Source organism: Canis lupus, chromosome 9 (genome assembly GCF_003254725.2).
Source record: "Canis lupus dingo isolate Sandy chromosome 9, ASM325472v2, whole genome shotgun sequence".
Taxonomy (NCBI): Eukaryota; Metazoa; Chordata; class Mammalia; order Carnivora; family Canidae; genus Canis; species Canis lupus.
The window spans coordinates 36771056-36792347 of NC_064251.1; the positions used below are offsets into that span (position 1 = coordinate 36771056).

The following is a 21292-nucleotide window of genomic DNA, read 5'->3' on the forward strand; positions in this document are numbered from 1 at the left end:
CATAGGATTTCATGCATAGAACCTCAGTCACTATCTTAGAGATAAATATGGAAAAGATTATTTGAAAAAGAGAGCTAATGCTTTGCATTATAAAAACAGAGTAGCTCTTAAGTTTTAAAAACAACAAACATCAGCAACAAAGCTAGAATTAAATTCAAGAAGAACAATTTTGAGTACTCTTTCACTTAGATTCAGGAAACACATAAAAACTCAGAAGTACTTTGCAGAATTGTATAATGCTCAGCTGAATCAAGAAGGTAGTACTGACTTCTATGAGTAAAAAAAAATTATGATTCAAGATTTAGTCCAATTTTTGATTCTACATTCTAATAAGTAATATACAAATAAAAATGAGCTAACTTAAATATAAGTTCATAACTTCTTTCCTATTCATAGCTATTCTAACTTATTTTAAAATAAAGAAACATAGGAAAGAGAAGTCAAAATTCCATTTAAATTACTGAACATAAGGAGTTAAAAAGCTGACATCAGTTTAAAAAAAAAGGATTACAGGCTAAATGATATCATAACATGTCTGATTGGGATCTAGGTTTGCTCTATTTTTCCTTCTCTCCCACCCTTAACATGCCACAAGCTCAATTTTATTTCTGCATTCTGCAGTAAGATAATTTTGTATACAAATACCGCTGTATTAGGTAAAGCGTCCATTTCTGTGCCATGGTGAAATGAGTATTTCTTCTCACAAAAGTGACTTCTACACTTTACCACCCAGCACAAAAATATTAAGACCTATTGATATAGCAGCCAAATAATTTAATATATTCTTTTTGTTGGAAAGACCTTAAAGAGTGTTTGAAGCCAGGATTGGGTTTTCTCTAGATTACCTGAATATAGAATTTAAAACAGTTGTTGCATTTCAGATTAGGTTAAATTTCAGGATTGTTTATTGATGAAATAGGTAATTTGCCTACAGATATATATCTTCTGGTACAAAACAGAATTTCAGAGTCACTACACAATTGATCATCTAATGACATCTTAGATATAGCACTTTATTTTCAGGAACCCAAAGAAGTGATAATTTTATATTCCTAACCAGTAGTAATTAAAATTTTTTTTAAATAGCTAAAATAAGCACAGACACATAAGTGAGTCACCAAATGTCTTTGAGGATGTTAATGACCAATCTTGAGTAAAGCCCAAATCTTAGGACTCTGGCTTTTGAAAACTACTCATAATATCACAATGTTTTGACACTAATAACAGATTATTATATATAAATTATACTATAACATAGGTGGGTTTTTTTAAGCATTAGAAATATGGTTATCATCTAAAATTCTTTCCTTAGTATTTGGGCCAGTTAAAATTTGGGAGTCATTATAAATCCAGATCATGTCCACAAAAGCAAGAAACTGAAACTGTACTTTCAGACAAAGCCACAAGGCAACAAGTGTAAGACTGAGAAGATGGGTCTCGTTTTTATTAGTCAATACTAGTTTTCACAACTTGTCACTGCTTTGTTTTTGCTATGGATATATGTGTACATGGTTATATTCAAGTATGTTTGTGCATGTTCTATATTTTCTACTTAATCTGCTGTCATTAAGTTTTATGTGGACTGGAAATTAAGAGCATAATCAAAACACCCAAAGAAAATATATGCTTTATTTCTAAGTATCCAATCCTCTGAAACAGCTATTTTAAAAAGTATCAAGCTTAAGGCGTTACCCTGTTCGTTTGGTGATGGTCCCCAATGTCATTGGCTGCTTGATTTGTGCAAGAGGCATCAGTACCATCAAGCTGGGGAGAGGAGAGAGCCGAGGGTTGCCAGGGTTGTTGTTGGCAAAATTATTGTAGGAATCTTGGCTGTTTAGTTTCCCTACAAAGAGAAAAACAAAGAAAACCATCATCAAGAGACATTTCCTTCTCTGATGGGGTTTGTACTCACTCTACTAATCATTTAAGAAAGTTATCCAAGGCCAGAATTGATTCTAAAAGAATCATGGTTATATGGATGGGGGGAAAAATACAAAGGATACTGGTAATAGCAAGTGTGACTTGACTATAAACAGAGATTTTAGTCTTTGGAGGTAGAGGAATAGAGGATACAGAATTGGATAGATGTTAAATGGTTATACAAATAATTAGCATAAAATTTAATTATAATGCTATGGTATAGCAAAAGAAAATAAACTGGAAGATGTAAAGTAGTCTACAGGAGGCATGGTGCATTTCTCTGAACAAGCTTGAGAGTAAGTGGGTAGAATATAATCAGCCACAGCAGCCTGTGAAAACTGGGAGGGTGGAAGAAACAGGAGTTGTAAGTATCCACAGACAGTAGCGCGAGAGACACAGGATGAGATTAACAAAAGTCGTAGGTGAAAACATCACCTTCTTCCCAATATATACCACTCTCCGCCATAAAACTTAAAAATATCAAATCAACATTTCCCTTTATTTTATGCTGGGCATTCTCTAATATAAAAAATTAAGAGGGTCATGACAGCTCACTAATAACCAGTAAAAACAAACTCTTCTGTGAAATAAAATCTGATCCACAGAGGGAATAATTACTCTCAGCTCACCAGTAAGCCAAACTCCTCCTATGTACTTATATTTTCTCCCTCTCCATGGTTATATATTTTCCAGAATGTCCCATAAATGACATCACAGAGTAGGGAGCTTAGTGAGTCCAGTTTCTTTCTCTAGCCAATAAGCATCTGAGATTCATCCACTCTATATTTTCCTGAAAGTATCAATAGAGCTTTCCTTTTTATTCTTGAGTATGATCCTATTCTATGGAACTACATCGGTTTGTTTATCTAGTCATTGATAAAAAGACATTTGTTTCCAGGTTTTGGCTATTATGAATAAAGGTGCTATAAACATTTATGTACAGGTTTTGTATGAATATAAATTTCCCTTTTGGATAAATAATCCAGGAATAGAATTTCTGGTCATAGTAAACCAATGTTTGCAGGGACACAACAATTTTATGTTTTAAGGTTATAAGAAAATGCCAGTCTGACAAAGTAGCTGAACCATTTCACATTCTCATCAGTGAAGTATGAAGCTCCAGATCTTCCATATCCTTCCCAGCATTTGATATTGTTACTCTTTATATTAGCTATTCTGGCTTTTATTTGGATTTCTCTAATGCCCAATAATGTTTAGCACTTTTTTTTTTTAAAGATTTTATGTATTCCTGAGAGACACAGAGAGAAGCAGAGACAGAGGGAGAAGCAGGCTCCTCACAGGGAGCCTGGTGTGGGACTCAATCCCTGGACCAGGATCACACCCTGAGCCGAAGACAGACGCTCAACTGCTGAGCCACCCAGGCATCCCAGCACTTTTTTTGTTCACGCACTTATTTGTCATCCATATTTCTTTTTGATAAAGTGCTCAAATCTTTTGGCCATTTTAAAAACCAGATCAGTATTTTTGCTGAGATAGAATTCATATACTGTGAAAGCCATTCTTCTGAAGTGTACAGTTTTGTGTCTAATATATTTTACACAGTAGCACAACCATGACCACAATCTAATATCAGAACATTTCATCACCCAAAAAGAAAGCCCATACCCATTAGCAATCACTCCTCCTTTGGCCCATCCCTCAGCCTTTGAGAACCAGAAGCTCCTTTCTGTTTCTATGAATGTGCCTATTCTGGATACTTCACAAATGGAATCATACAATGTGGCCTGCTTCTTTCACTTAGTATCTTTTCAAGGTTCATCATCTATGTTGTATGATATATCAGTAGTTCATTCTTTTTTTATACCCAAATAGCATTCCATTGCATGGATATCACATTTTATTTATCCATTTATCATTTGAAGAATATTTGAGTTTTTCCACTTTTAGTCTATTATGACTAATGTGTCTATGAACACAAGGTGTACAAGTTTTTATGGAGACAGGTGTTTTCAGTTTTCTTGGGTATGCACACCTAGGAATGGAACTGTTAGGTCTATATTTAGCATTTTGAGGAACTGCCAACCTGCAGTTCCTTCTCAAATATATGATTTACAAATATTTTTCTCCCATTCTATGTGTTGTCTTTTCATTTTCTTCATGGTATGCTTTGAGGCATACAAGTTTTTAATTTTGATAGAGTCTACTGTATGTATTTTTTCTTTAGTTGCTTTTGCTTTTGTTCTCAGATCTAAGAAATCATTGCCACATGCAGGGATACAAAAATTTATGCCTATGTTTTCTTCTAAGAGTTTTATATTTTCAGCTCTGACATTTAGGTCTCCAATCCATTTTGAATTAATCGTTATAAACAATGTGAGATAAATGTTTTATGTTCTTTATTTTGAATGTTGGACATCTACTTGTTTCAGGACCATTTTTTGAAAAGACTATCCTTTCCCACTTCAATGGATTGTCCTGGCACCCTTGTTGAAAATCAAATGGCTACAAATGTAAGAAATTATTTATAGTTCTTACTCTCGTAATTTGAAAGTTCTTTATATATTCTGGACATATGCCTTTTAGAAGACATACAATTTTCAAATATTTTCTATCACCCTGCAACTCGTCTTCTCATTCTCTTGCAGATCTTTCAACAAGCAAAATGTTTTTTTCCAATAAAGTCGACTTCATGAATTTGTTTTGTATATGTGGTGTTGAATTAATGAACTATATGCCTTGTCCAAGGTAAAAAAACTCAATCTAAAAATGTTTAGGTTTATATTTTACATTTATATATATGATTTATATAATTTATATTATATAGTTAACTTTCTGTAAGGTATGGGGGGTGATTTTTTTTATATAATAATGAAATGAAATGAAACAAATGACAGCAAAAACAAAACAAAACAAAACAAAACAAAACAAAAAACCCAAATCTCCAAAGTTCAAGTGAAGTTTATCACAACTTTACAAGTAGGGGTTTAGGATTTTTTTTCTCTTTATTTTTTAATCAGTGCCCTCAAGATACTACTGGTAATGTCTACTATTCCAATACTATGATACCCAAAGCCTGAGGCAAGGCAGGATCCATGATCTCTGTAATTTTTTTATTTAACTGATATGTTGGCCAAATGATAAATTTTTAGCTAAATTTTGTGAGCTGAAGTGCTATACCAATTTGTAGTGCTTTCTTAACACAAACAGAAATCACACAGAGTCGCTAAAAAAAAAAAAAGACAAGCATATCATCATAAGGGAGTATACTATATTTTGGAGCAGAAGCACCCTCTTGGACATTTATTATTTCTGTATTATTTGGTGTCACCACCTTGTGGCCTACAGCTACAAAATTCAAGTAAGTTACAAATCTCACAGAAAGAAGGGTTTAAAATATAAAGGCAGAAATTGTTATTACATTATCAAAGTCCTCTTCAGATATAAGCCACACAGAATTAGAAATTTTCGGTCACTTTGCTTGTTTTTCTGAATTTCCATGATTTGAAATGCTGTTATATTGGGAATTAGATTCCTAAACAACTTATAACTTCTCAAGTAGATATCACACAAACATCTGCCCAAATACACACAGAACTCACTACAGATGATATTTCAATTTTCAAAACTATGAGAAACCTGTTCAGTCACCTTTTTCCAAAGAAGAAAAATGATTGTAAAGCATCTTTGTAACCGTAAATAATGGTTTTTCAGAGAAACTAAAGATAGAAAAAGAATAGAGAAAAATCATATTAAATTTCTTTTCTTTTTAAAGATAGCTAGTGATTTGATGCTTTTCTCCAATGGGTCATTATATCCAACAAAACTTCCTGCTTCTACCTATACCTTGTCATTATCTGCAAAAATGCCAGCTAGGATTTTTTTTTTAAGATTTATTTATTTATTCAGAGAAAGAGAGAGGCAGAGACACAGGCAGAGGGAGAAGCAGGCTCCATGCAGGGAGCCCGACGTGGGACTTGATCCCGGGTCTCCAAGATCACACCCCGAGCTGCAGGCGGCGCTAACCACTGCGCCACCGGGGCTGCCCACCAGCTAGGATTTTGATTGGGATTGCAATGAATCTGCAGATCAGTTGAGAAACTGTTGCAATCTTAACAATATTAAGTCTTTCAAGCCACGAACGTGAGATGTCTTTTCATTTATGTAGGAATTCTTTAACTTCTTTGCACATTATTTGCAGATTTCAGGGTACAAGTTTTATTCATCTTTGGTTAATGTATTCCTATTTTTTGATGCAACTTCTAAAAAGAAATGTTTTCTTAATTTCACTTTTCAGATTGTTCATTGCCAACATAGAGAAATACAATTAATTTTTGTATATTGATCTTGTATCCTATAACCTTGCTGAACTTGCTTATCTCAGTATTTTGTGGATTCCTTAGGATTTTCTATATGCATGATCATGTCATCCCAAATGCCTAATTGCCCTGGTTACAACTGCCAGTACAATACTGAGTAGAAGTGGCAAGAGTAGACTATAATTCATTTAAGTTAATTTTTGTATATGGATTGAGGTATGAATTGAGGTTGTGTTCACTGCTTTGAAATTGGATGGCCACTTGTTTTATGACCATTAAAAAGATGATCCTTTCTCCATTGAATTGCCTTTTCATCTTTGTCAAAAGTCAACTGACCATGTCTGTGTGGATCTATTTCTAGATTTTGCTTAACTGATCCATGTGTCTATCCTTTCACCAGTACCACATTTTTTGATTACTGTAGTTTTATAGTGATTCTTAGTAAATCATGCACTTACACAGAAACTTTCCTTGTTATAAAAGTGACTCCAGTGTTAATAATTCATCAACTTTTTCATACAGAAAATACCTGATTGACCCAATACTATTTTCAAATCATTGTTCCTGATTTCTTATAAAACTTATCTGCCCTGGTTCTATGGTTAACAGTAAATATAGTATTTTATAAATAGCAGCAATAGTAAATACTTACTTTTTTTAAAACTAATTTGAATTAAGGAGACAAATTTATATATATATATATATATATATACATATATATGTATATATATATATATATAAAATTTAAAAATGCCTCCCAAAAGATCCTAATGAGTATCTTATTTCTAAATGACATCCTGAAACACATTTTTTCTTTTTTAAGTTTTTATTTAAATTCTAGTTAGTTAATATATAGTGTAATATTAGTTTCAGGTATACAATATAGTGATGCAGTACTTCTACACTTCACCCAGTGCTTATCACAAGTGCCTTCCTTAATACCCATCACCTATTTAGTCCATCCCCCCAACCACCCTCCCTCTGGTAACCATCAGTTTATTCTCTATGGTTAAAAGTCTGTTTCTTAGTTTGCCTCTCCCTCTCTTTTCTTTTCCCTTTGCTCATTTGTTTTGTTTCTTAAATTCCACATATGAATGAAATTATATTGTATTTGTCTTTCTCTGACTTATTTTGCTTAGCATAATACTCTCTAATTCCATGCATGTGGTTGCAAAGGCAAGATTTCATTCTTTTCTTATGGCTGAGTAATATTCCATTGTCTATATATACCATATCTTCTTTATGCATTCATCAATTGATGGATGCTTGGGCTGTCTCCATAATTTGGCTATTGTTGATGATGATGCATTGGGGTGCATGTATCCCTCTGAATTCGTATTTTGTATTCTTTAGGTAAATACCTAGTGCAATTACTGGATGGTAGGGTGGTTCTAATTTTAACTTTTTGAAGACCCTCCGAACTGTTTTCCAGAGTGGCTGCAACAGTGGCTACCAACAGTGCAAGAGGGTTCCTCTTTCTCCACAGCCATACCAATACCTATTGTTTCTTTTGGTATTGACTTTTGCCATTCTAACAGGTGTGAAGTGATATTTCATTGTAGTCCTGATTTGTATTTCCCTGATGATAAGTGACATTGAGCATCTTTCACACGTCTCTTGGCCACCTGTGTTTCTTATTTGGAAAAATGTCTGTTCATATCTTCTGGCCATTTTTAATTAGATTATGAGGTTTTTCGGTGTTGGGTTTCATAATTTCTTTATAGATTTTAGATATTATCCCTCTATCAGATATGTCATTTGCAAATATCTCATTCTGTAGGCTTTTAGTTTTGCTGATCATTTCCTTTGCTGTGCAGAAGCTTTTTATTTTGATTTAGTTCCAATAGTTTATTTTTGCTTTTGTTTCCATCACCTCAGGAGACATACCTAGAAAGAAGTTGCTGCTATGGCTAATGTCAAAGAAGTTACTGCCTGTGTTCTCTGAAAGACATTCACTCTTAAAACAGATCAATCAGTACAGAGGGAGAACTACCACACTGTAGCTAATGGTAGCTTCAGAGGTAGTAAGAAAAGGTAAGAAGCTCTTTTTAAAAAGTCATTATAAGATGAAGGCATCTTCAGAATTAGCATAATGGCTTAAACAAATGAGTTGTTTTGTGGGACATAAATCTATGGAACAATCAGTGTAAACATGCGATGTCTCTCCAGCAAAATTAGATAAGAAATGCACAAAAATATTTATCTATCTACCCAATTTCCAAATCTAAATTCACATTAAAGTTAATTGAAGTGAAGTTAATTGAAGGTGAAGGTGAACCCACACCTACTAGAAGGATAATAAAAGACAATATTCAGAATATACATAAGATGCTCTAAGCCCTCTAATAAATTACACAATAATATCTACACTCACACAACACAGAACCTTATAGGTAATATGAAAAGTGAAATGCCAGGAGGACTTGGTGGCTCAGTGGTTAAGTGGCTGCCTTCAGCTCAGGGCATGGTCCCGGAATCCCAGGATTGAGTCCTACATAGGGCTCCCCACAGGGAGCCTGGCTCTCCTTCTGTCTATGTCTCTGCATCTCTGTGTGTGTCTCTCATGAATAAATAAAATCTTAAAAAAAAAAGTGGAATCCCATTACAATATTTGATATTTGCAGAGGAGTAACAGAAAACTTTCTTATAGTTAAATCACTCAAAATAATTTATCATGACACTATTTAAACCAATGTAGATGTAAATAATGCAAGATTCACCATTAGACAATTATAATAACACTAATTTGAATCTGAAATCAGACCACAGCGGTAAAATGTCACAAGTTAATGAAATTCAAGGACTGTTTGTAACACACACATTTTACAACTAGTAATCAAATATTAGTTGAGTAACTTAGCTCAAGATTACATACTGTGAAGACAGCATTCTTTGATTATCATGAAGCTTACAGTCTAATATGCATGAAACAGGAATAATTTACATGCTAATTGCTTGGTACTAAGAGATAAGTACAAATAGGATCACCTATTTGGAGATGAGATCATGGAGCAGATGGGACATAACCTAGGCTTTGCAAGATGCACAAAATATGGATATGAGTAGGAGAGAAGAAATCTGATAGATAACATAAAGAAGAGAGAAGAAATCATGAAGGATAACATAAATAGAGTGTGTAAAGGGATGCCCCATTTGTGAGCAATAGTAAGGAATCTCTAACTAGAAGAGAAGATTATAATGGCAAGCAGTAGGAAGATAAAACAATTTCAGTTTTAAAAGAACTTTTTAATTGAGCCAGTGGAACAGGAACTTAGGTAAATTATTTAGCAAGGGAACAACAGTACAGATTTTGAGATTGCTACACTTTATGGATAGGATGAGTGGTCTAGAAAAATGAAGTGATTCACTGAGAAGCTCCAAGTCTTGTGATTTAGTTAGCTGTAACTTAAAACCCTTCATTGGCTCACCAGGATGAAAGGCAACCTCCAAGGAACATAAAAGGTGCTTCAGATCTATCCCTCTCAGCCCACAATTCTATTGTCAAGCAACACCCAAGTCTGTGGGCATTTATTTATTTATTTTTTTTTTTTTTCTGTGGGCATTTATTTACCCTGGGTGTCTGTGTTTATGATGTAGCGTGCAACACCCAGCCCGTTTGAAAGAGTAAAGTAAGTTGGGTAGATTTATGTTCACATAGGGATATTGTCTGTCTTCTATTTTATTGGACATGGCAAGTAATTATAAAAATAGCTTTAATGAAAGAATAAATGGATTAACAAAACACTCAAGGGTGACAAGGTTCACAAAGGTGAACTCGGAGAGAGCTACTAACTCTGGTAATCTTCAGTAGGGTCATTTCAGACAAGAGGTGGGAAAGTCAGGTGGAAAGGGAGAAGTAAAAGAAATGTTGAGAGGAAATGATCAAGGTAATGGACAGAGAATACAGATTTAAGAACTCTGGAGACTGATGTCTGTAGACATCAAGATGAGATACTATACCAAACAAAGGTTTCATCAACATGCATTCTTTCGCTTGACATTTTTTGAGCCTTATCAGTATTAGCTCTTGTCCTAGTCCTGGATGACTAAGCCCAAGGGCCTCCTAAAGAGTTCATAACATAATGAAACAGAAACTATATAAAAAGTTTACAATGGGGGAAAACATGCTAACAAAGATATTTGTGAAATGTCTCAGGAACAAAAAAAAAGAGAGAGACATTTTTATTGTTGTTTTAAAGGGACAACTTAAAAGGGAAGATAGGTATACAAATTTTAAGCACAGAGGAAGAAGTCTGTATTTTTATACTGTTACTTTTCAAATAGAAAATAAAGGATATGATGAGAAATGTGCAAACAATTACATCAGCAGTAAGTAAAATGAGGGAACTGCTTAGACAAGAAATGTCACTGGCTGACACATAATGATCTACATCTAAAAGATACACATTAATAGATACCAAATTTAAAAAGGAAAGTTCATATTCAATAAATTAAACACAAAAATTATAATGGTCCTTCTCTTTTCAAGTGTTCAAAATCTTTGTTTAAAAATGATTTTTCACTATCCCTTGTGTCATGGATTTTATTTGAAAATGTAGCTAGAATCTAACAAACCTCCAGATTTATCATCCAGGAAAACTGGAGACTTTTCCAGAGGAGGGGCAGTGTCTTACTAATTGTTGACAGCTCAACAAATGTTTACCAAATGAAGTGAATATTTTTTTTTCTTATGTCCAGGAAGTACAGGAAATACAGCCCCATGATCTATAGAAAAAATTCATTTTGGAGGGGACACAAAGTACTTCAGGAGACAGCCAGATGCTGGAATCCATTGGTTTAGCTATTCTGCTTAGTCTCATGTTGACTAAGCAGGAGCTTAGATTTGATAACTTTTTGAACAGATCTTCAGACACTTCCTTATGGTTATATCAAGCCTAAATTCCCAAGCCAGGATTTTTCATTAGGCCTGAAGCCTCTTAATATAATGAGGTTCAGCAGGAAGAAACTTGTAGTATCTCAAGTCTTAGATGAGGATTAAATCTGTCCCTCTATTTTATCCTTCAATTTCCCTTTGGACAGAGAGAGATAGTAGCACTTTTTCTTTGCTCTACCTTTCAGGCATATATAGAATAGTAACAGCAAAATTAAAAATTTCCAGGATCAATGAAGTCACTACTTAAATCCTAAATGTCATCTTCAGTAACTATTCCTTACTATACTTTTCTCTTAATTATATAAGTACAATGAAAATAGCAGAGGTTATTTAATTGGAGTTTTAGTAGTGAGCTTTATAAAACTTTAAAATGCATATTATATTTCCACACACCATTACACTTTTGAATTCCAGCTGGGACAAGACCTGTAAGTGACAAATGCCATGAGAATGGATATTCTCACAGTATTTCTGGCACATCTAAACAGAGGAAGTCCCAAAAATCTCATGAGAAAATAACCCCTTCTAAGACTCTCATCCCAGTTTTTTGGGCTTACTCTATATAAACTTCTATAAGCCTTAGGCTTTTGGGTCTTTATCCAAATCCACAAGAGCTTTGATCCTTTAGAGGTTTACCAGTCCCCAAGATAGAGTTCTCTTGGGAGACAAAAATCCCAAGTTCCAATAAAATGGTTTCTCAATAAATTAAAGCTAAAATTCTCTTTGGGAGTAGAAAATCATTTAAAAATCAGAATTTATAAAACATCCCTTGATGCTTAAAGCTATGATATTTTGTTTTTTGTTTTCAGTTGTTTGTTTGTTTAGTTATTATTGCATTTATTGTTAGAATACAAAGCACTAAACCAGAACAGTTCACATTGGGGTCTAACCACTGACTTTCTGTGTATACTTGAACAAATTTCCATTTTTGAAAAAAGAATTATGAAAACAACCTCATGTGCTCTTCCCACCCCCCCTTCTACCTTTCAGAAGAATATCTGCAGGTACCTTCTACTGAGGCACTCTCAATTCCCATCTGAACACATGGTACCTGTCTGTGCTTCAGGCTGACATGTTATAACCTGTTTACTAGAAGTTTTGCTAACTTCAAAATGCCATCTTATTATTTAGGCATTGTCCCCAAATATGTTTTCCCAGACATTCTATACTATAGAAACACAGAGGAAAAATGGATTAAGTTGTGGATAAAAGTAAAGAGACAAAACGACAATGGGCTTTGTTGCTGCACTAGAGGAACAGTTTGTCAGGTCAGCTTTGCAGAGAGGCATATTCCCAAACCAGTCATCATTAATGGACTCACTTCCACAGGAAAAAAAAAAAAAAAAGACAGAGTCTGAAAACTCCGGACAAAAGAAATCCCTGCAGACAAAGTAAAAACAAATTAAAAGACCCATTATAAAACACAGATGCTACAAGGAAAATAAACTTTGCAAGATTTACTGGTTTTTGACAAACGTGAACATTTGTGGAAAAGACATCAGCAACAACTCCCAGGTAATGTGGCTGCAAAGCTAGACTCCTTTCTGTTTTATCTTTACCTTCTCTGCAGAAGCTGCCAGGTTGGTATTCTTAGCTTCTGAACGCAGTGATGTGAGAACATGAAGCTGGCAAACTGCCAGTTTCAAGAAGTTTCTGAAGCAAGATCCTGAAACTGTTGACCATTTCAGATTATGCTAAATATTAAAGTTATTGATATCAGTGTATCCGTATGCATTTCTTCTTAAATGTAATCAAGAAAAAATACGACATAAAATGTGATTATATACCGCCTCCCCCCACTTTAAAAAAATTTCCCTATCCTGCCATATACTGTGAAACAAGGCAAATAAAAGCAGTTAAAATGACACTAAGCAATCAAAGGATCAGAGCTGTAGGTCAGAAAGTATCTTAAAACAGTATTACATCAGTGAGAAAGAGAAAACTTTTTACTATAGGTTTCTTTCTAGAAATTGCACAAATTACAGTCTGTTGCCAGAGGTGGTAGAAGGAATATTCTAGAAATAAGAGGTATAAGAGACTAAGAACTATAATGAAATAAAGTGGACCAAATGGAGCATCTGGAAGATAAAGGAGCACTGTCTTTTGTTGTCATTAGGGATGCAGGGATAAATATAAAGTAGCAAAGACGCAGTTGTAGAAAAAAAAAAGAAAAGGAGCCAAGGTAGTGTTGACGGTCCCCCATGGGAGAGCAGTGTTATCAAGAGGTCTGCATTTTCTTCTCACTTGTTGATCCTTATCAGGGATACAGACCTTATTCGCCTTAGGTACTCCATTTTTCTGAAAGTTTACCACAGAAACTTTCCTATATGTTAGACTCCTAAAATAGTGTCAGATTCTCTTCTCATTACCTCTCTACACATTTATCTACAAAATCCATTCTTGTTCTAGGATACAAGTCTATCAGTGTCCTCGGTCTGCTAATATTTTAAACTATTCCATTTTATAATTGGATGAATGTGGCCCACTGAAAGCCAGTGTCCATGTAACAACCTGCCCCCCACCCTCATCAAGAAGGCAATTCTATAGAAAGACCTTCATTCCCAAACATCCCATCATTATAGTTCTCGTTCCAATGATTTCGCTGTTCTCAGACCTCATGTAGATGTTCTATCCCTTACAAACCTTTCCCAAATGAAAACCGGGTAATGAGTTCATAGGGGGCGGTTGTGTGTGTCTGTGTGTGTGTGTGTGTGTGCGCGCGCGCATGTGTGCTTTTTTGCTTTCCACAGACGACCAAAATTTTTGGTCTGCTTTTAATATCCTGCTGTGGAATTGACAGGGATAAAAATCCAAAATATACCCATGAGTTTAACTAAGTTAACTCTGTAGTTGAAAAGCTCCCAACTTCTTGACTCTGTCAAAAAGAGTACAATGGTAGCTTGTTTTGAAACAATCACTGGAAATCTGGGCTCTGAAAAGTTAAAATCACTGCTTACTCTCGCTTGCCATCTAATTTAACATTAAAGCTTTCTCAGCCAAACACTCGATAATTATTTAATCAAAACCAAATAAAATCCTTTCAGAGTATATAAAAAGTATCCTGTGCAAATGGGAATTTCCTGAATGTGGGTTGTTTTGGTTGGGGTGGGAGTCTCTATTTCTCTATTTTGTTCTTTTTCTTGTTCTTTTTTTCCCCCTTTCCTAGATGAGAATGACAAGCTTCCCAGCTGCAGTTCTAGAACTTTCACCCTTCTTTTTGACCTTTTCTCAGGCGTATTCCAGTATAATCTGTAATCTACTCAAGTAGGAAAAGGAAGCAGAGCGCCCTGGTGAGAAACAGTGCCTTCTGACCCACATACCAAACTGGGCGGAAGCAATGCTTGTTCACAGGAGCCAAGGAGAGTAGAATACACAATTAAAAGAAAATGAATAATATACACATATTTTTTAAAAGACTGTTAACGCCACCCAGTTTACAGTGACAAAGTTCAAGACAGAAAAGAGCTCAAGGACAATTCTCACTGGGTACTGACTTGTTTCTCCTTGTAATTTTTTTAGGGGGGACCAACAGATGATGGACTAAAAACACAGCAAACCATTATGCATTTCACGCAAAAACACTTGTCGCTCTTCAACCAAACAGTTCAGTGACACAAACAGGTACTTTGGGGAAGGGTGGAAAGATAAGAAGATAAATCTTCCACAAACTGACTTGAAAAAAAAGAGTGTAATATTTTTTTTTGCAAGATGGAGATTAAGGTTTTTAATGACATCATCACTTCTTCCCACCATATACAAGGTAGCTTGCATGGAGATTTGCACTAGTGCTTATTACAGGTCAGGAGGATTAAAACTTTATGTTCTGGAGAACTGAAATGCTACTAATCACTGAGTAACTATTTAGAAATTTATGTATTGCATATTTACACAAATATATGTTTATATATAATTAAATTAAAATATGCGAGGTTGTTCTCCTTTTGTAATCTGAATACATTCTCACCAGTTAATTATTTTAGTGTGCTCACAACTGTCATATATACATTTGATTATTTTTCTTTCCTTAAATCTAAAATAAACCCAGTACATTTAAAAAGTTGAAACATAAAAATTGAAAATCAAAAGGAGCTAATTGTTGCTAAACTGCACATATAGCAAGGACAATCTACATTTATCCAAAAAGATATTAAAGCATGCTTAGAATCAGGAATTGTGGAATGCAAAAATAAGCCTGGAAAGGGAGATGAGATCACTGCTTATAAGATGCAAGAATACAAACAGGGGGAAATTAAGAAATACGTCTGAAAAGTTTCAGAGATAAAATAAGGTGTATGGGACAGGTCATGTAATATATTATAGAAAATTCTTTGCCTGCATTTCCTTTCTACTTTATTTGTGGTATAACTTAGTCTCAATTACATAGCTAGCCCAAATTTATAAAACAAATGAAAAAATCTCCCCCACAAGTGGGAAATTCATTTGTTTATTGTTCTTAGAGCACTCCAAGATTTCAGATGGAGAAAATTTATAAGAGCTGGTACTTTTAATATTTAAGAAGTTTTAGCAAGTCTTAATTCATTTTAGGCATTAAGAATGTAGTTTGCTACTCTTACAACAACGAAAAACCAAACAAAACAGTAAATAGACTATATTTAGCACTAGAGATGACAAAGTAAACTCATAAATAAGAAGAATAAAAGAATAGTATCCTGGGTCTTTCACTTTAAGCTTAAAATTATTCCTAAATCTAATATATTTAAGCAGTCTCAAAATTTCCCACTCTTCTGAATCGAGCTCAAATAGTGTTTGGAGACTAAATGCTCAGGAGTGAAGGCTTTTAACCCTGGTGAAAAATCTCCAGAATTAAAAACCCCATAGTCTAACATCACTTAGACCAAATTTGGGGTTCGATGAACTCCCCAAAGTGTAAATAAATCCTCCTCAAAATTCTTTTGAAAATATACTATACCCAAATCCTTCATGCTTATCTCATAATGAATGGATTTCGTATCACTGCAGCAGAGCAAATAGGATGAACTTCACTGTCCAAAGGAAAAAAAATATATAAACTTATCTGCATCATTCAACAAATATAACTTTATTACTTAAACTGTTGAACATATAGGATGTGAAAGAACTGAGAGTTGGCTCTGAAATAAAAACAAACACTGTAACAAGACAAAATAGTAAATAAGCTGCAAGATTTAAGGTGCATTTGTTTCAGACATGGAGGATTCAGAATGACTTAATTCAACATTTGTAAAACTTGTCTTTTTCAAATAAACGCTGTATACTTCAGGAAAAATTAGATACAAAATCAAAGTATTTTCTGTTGACACCAGAGTAGTAAAACGTGAGCAATTTTCCTAATAGTCAAAAAGATATAAACTGGAATATCAAAAGTAAAGCTCCCCTCTCCCTACAACCTCCTTCCCGCTCCCTCACCCCCACCACACAGAAGCTTTCCTTCTTTTTACCCATGACTGCTAAGGATATTTTCTGGCTCTATTTCAGCACCATGACTCAGGTCATGAGAAGTGTCAAAGATGCATTTCCTTCAGATGGGAAAAAGCAACAGATTTTAACAACCATACAAAGTTGGGAGTAGAGTGCAAAAGGGCCCAGTCAGCATTTTTGACAGCAGGGAAGATAAAACCTTTTATATTCACATATATTTTATTTCCAGCTTAAAAACATTTAAGTATCTTTCTATTAAAATATGCTTACATGTTCTGCTCAAGAAGAAAACAGGAAACCCATACCCAGTTTAGCTGTCTAAATTATCAACAATTTGTGAAAGAGAATTGTTCACTGAAAAAAAAATAAGTACACATGTGTTAATAAACTGTTCAAGTCTTTGTCTTCAAAACTTATTTAAAACAAAACAAAACTTATTTTTCCAAAAGCAAAATCATGAATTTACCTGTGTACATAAAAATTCCCTTGATAGAAAGTCCTTGGGAGTGAGAACCACCAGGAGGAGTGGTACTATGAGACTATCTGGGCACCATATCCTTCCCTGCAATTCTTCTGCCTTAGCAGAAACACTTTTTCTTAATCAGCTGGATCATTGCCAAAAGCCATATTCATTTATCAGTACTGTCATTTTATATTTTCTGTTATCCATGATTTTATCAAATGTGGACACATTTCAATCCATTCCAAAATTAGACAAGAGTGAAATACTAGTGAGCATTTTTTACGCATTCCCTACTAAGGATGAAAATGGAATAGCCTGTCTCTTCTGAAGCTGCCAACAACAACAATGCCCACATTAATTCCAGTCTATCCATTCTGAAATAGTTTCACTCCTGTGCCTCATTTCTAGCTTCAATATTCTCACCTGCAAAAACACATCATCCAATGTTAATAACTCTTTCAATGAACCTTAAATCCCTTTCCTTTTCTCATCCTCCTCCAAATTCTAAGCATTATTTTATGCTAAGAACCTAGTATGCTAAGAATCATAATAGTTTCTATTTCTCAGTATGTGTAACCCTGGCACAGCCCTGACCCCGCTATCCCTACCCTTTTGTAGCTTATAAACTATGAGCCAGCAGTCAGATTTTTACTTCCTGCTCAGATTTTAGGTTCAAGAGTACTCATGGCTGCTATTCCCAAATTTGATAATTTCTAAATTTGTTTATGTGGGTCAGTCATTCAGACACTGGTCATTATGTATCCTAAGAAACCTTATTTCTACTCTTCTCCCTCTCCATTTTTTTCTAAAACCAAATTTTGAAAAAAATGTTTCAAGGGACTCTGACCCAGAATTTTCTTAACTGTCTTCCTCCTCCCTGGAAAAGTAAGGCAATGGTAACATGCAAATAGGTATTTCAAGTCCTCTTGTTGTTATTCTAATCACTAGACTAAAGCAATAGAACTCCTTCCACTTCCTGAAAACTGACTTCTAAGTTGATTGTCAGAAAGTCTCCACCACCCCAAGCCCACCCCAAACAGAGGATTCCTTTTTGGGAAAACTGACCAGTCTAAGTGAAAAGATCTGCAGACAGTATTGACTGCGGGTTCCCTAAAACAACTGCCAGTCCCACCTAAGGGAGATATCAGTGGGAACTAGAAGCTAGTATGATCTACTCATGCTCAAAAGAACTTCTAATCAGTTCTTTAGTATGGCTGTGGCGATTAGCTAAATAAAAATAATGAAATAAATTAGTAAATAATAATATTTCAATAATAAAAATAAGAATGATCACCAAGGATTCCTAGATGGTCATGTCAATATTTTGGTCTAATCAGTCTAAGACTAGGCTGAGGCATTAGTACTTTTTCAATCTACCTAGAGTAAGTTATAATGTACAATCAGAGTTGAGGACCACTGTCATAATATGAAAGATAACAATCGCAACAAAAAAACTGAAAAAGGAACTCATATAAAATAGAAATAATGCAAGAAGCAAAATATGCCTCCAAAATTGTCTCTATATCTCAAAGAGATTAAGAATATTCCATCTATAAAAAAGACAATAATGTGATAAGAAAAAGATTGTTGGGAGAAAAGGATATCTTAAAACATGTTGCAGAAATAAAAATGCAACAAGGTTAGAAGACAAAGTTGGGGATACTCTCATAAAGTAAAACAAAAGACAACAAAAATAGAAAATGAAGTTACAGGTTCAATGTAGGAGGATCCATTATCCAACTAACATGATTTCTATAAAGGGACAAAAAAAGAAAACAGCAAGGAAAAAACTCTGAAGAACTGAAAGAGAAGCTTCTGCAGAGTGGAGGGGGTGGGGAAAGAGAATGCCATTTTTCATTATAAAATTGTGGTCTTAGTTGACTTTTATCATAAAAGCATTCCTTTGATGAAAAGATACATTAAATAGGTAAAGAAAAACAACAAAATTCCAATCAACGTTAACAGAAAAGAGAAGCAAAGATTAACTATAAGCTCTAATTATGCCTCAATTGTAGAGTTTAATCAATCTGGTCCCATCAGGTATGGATATAACAGGTCCTTGAAGAGAAATATATAGAAAATCAAAGAAAGGAATTTTTAGAACATTACAGACAACACTTATTCAAATGATTAAAAAATTAGCCTCCATTCAACCAATTTAATTCATTCAAAGAAGCTAGGTATCTGGATGGAGTACTAAAAATGGATTTTAATTAATAGTAATAGATTTCAAAAGTCAGATTCTCTAAGAAGACTTTGAGGAATATGTCATAGAAAACATAATAAAAGGGAAGCTGGGTTATTATAAAATGTTTTAAGACACCAACATCCATGCTGGGGTTGCCTGGATTACAATCACAGGAAAGTTTAGAAAAGATCGCCCTCTAGAGGTATGTCTCATTATCCATTGAAAAGTAAAACCATAAAAACCTAGCGTCTTGATTTGCCAACGTAAAAAAATAGAGAATATATTTCATGAGCAATAAAAACCAAAAGAACGAATTCCAGATTAGTTTCAATGACTGACTACTTTATGTGACATTTAAGAGAAAACTTTCAGAGGGAAAAATGTGGCATATTCCAAATGAAATAGACAAAAAGATAAAATATTCTAGCAGAGTTCAGTTTTTATAGCACTATATTTTAAAGTTTATTTTAAAGGCAATATAAGAGTTTTTAAAGATACTCCACAGGTTATTTTATTTTCCTCAAAAACTATGCTATCTGAACCTCCCTCTCAATTTTGTTATGAACCTAAAACTGCTCTATAAAATAGTCAATTAAAAAATCTTTAATAGATGGTTTTTCAGTTAGTGCTTCTAAAGGAAAGCATCTTGTTTTCAGTAAGGTATTATGAGGTCTCTCTCTTCCACCCATTTTCCCTAAAGAATTCATCTGGTCTCTCTGAGAAATGATAGGAAGTGACAGAAGAATATTTAAAATATATATGGTTTTGTTGTATAGTAAAGGTAAAGATTAGCATAATACTGTAATTTTGCAACATCATAAAAAGGACAATAAAAGAACTTATAAGAAAACAAATTCACTAGGAACACTATTAGATCTAACAAGAACAAATTAGAAACAAAACTTCATTCTGAACTAAAACAATAAACTACACATAACCAATAGAAACCCAGGTAGTAAACTAAGATAGCCTAAAAGAAGATTTTATCCAGTTAACATGTATATACTACATATATACTCCATGTGATATGAGGCATAAAATTTAAAGCAGAACTACAGTGCACATGATTGATTTTTCTTGGCAAAAATTAAAACATACAAATGGAAACTTCAATCCACAAGTAAACAGCGATGTGGAAAGAGAAGGCAAGAAACATCCCATTATTATTGATTGTCTTAAGTAGGTGAAACTATATAAGGCTTAAATGTGTGGTTGTTTTGTATTTACAATTGTGATGTGGTGTGTATCAAGAAAACTACTGATCAACAAAAGCAAGTAATTACAAAACCATTAAATAAACAATTTCTGAGTGGTAAAAAAGAACGCATCATACAGATGCTAACAAGAAAAGTGATGCTACCAGTTATTTAAAAGTACTTCACTAAAACCTGGAGACTTCAAGTCCAAGAATTCGGAGGCCCCTCTAGAGGTCTCAGTCTCCTCAACCAGCTCCATTTGGAAGAAGCAGAATCTGGAATTCAGAAAAAAGCTGTGACTCAAAGAGGACTCCTCCCCTGAGGAACAATGAGTCGATGGGAAAGGAGACACTTCCAGGAACTCTGGAGAACTGCAGAAGCGAATCCAAAACCCCTCTGTTAACTTGATAGAAACAGGATAAAAAAAATTTTTTTAAAAAGCCCTATCATGTAATGAATGTCATATTCCTGAACCTATGTTGGAAAACTAATTTGTAAAGTAAAGAAATGCAAAGACTCAAGAGTAGGTGAATAAATCAATCAAATTGTGTTTCCTGATGTAGGATATTAAAATGAGCAAAAACAGATGAAACAGAAGGAATGTTGCTACTTGTACCTTCAGGTTTGTGTTGTTATCTCCCTTCATTTCAGAAACAGTATCAGAAGTCAAAGGCAACTTATCAATACAAAGTCCAACAATGCTATAAAAGCCTATACATAATAAAGTCACAATTATATTTCATTTACTCCTTAGTCACTGAATTACTCATTTATTCTGTTTTCTGGGTAAGAGGCCTACACAAAAACACAAAAAAATAAATCAGTCCTTATACCCCCTTAATAATAAACAGTATCCATGACAATAATCATAGTAGCTAATCATTCACTGCAGATTTGATATGTACCAAACACTACTTAAAGTGTGGTGATCCTGAC

The 21292-nt window shown here is 34.2% G+C and overlaps 1 protein-coding gene across 14 annotated transcripts in view; it reads right to left on the minus strand.

Annotated features, from left to right (window-relative positions):
* The window catches only part of BCAS3 (BCAS3 microtubule associated cell migration factor), a 591457-nt gene that overhangs the window by 324042 nt on the left and 246123 nt on the right, over positions 1-21292 (minus strand). For all 14 annotated transcript variants that reach the window (XR_007413014.1, XR_007413013.1, XR_003133737.3 and 11 more), the window contains exon 16: positions 1693-1843. Coding sequence is in view for 11 of the 14 variants with exons in the window: in XM_025440686.3 (XP_025296471.1) it covers positions 1693-1843 (151 nt within the window). In the remaining 3 variants the exon portion in view is untranslated. The remainder of the gene's footprint in view (positions 1-1692; positions 1844-21292) is intronic.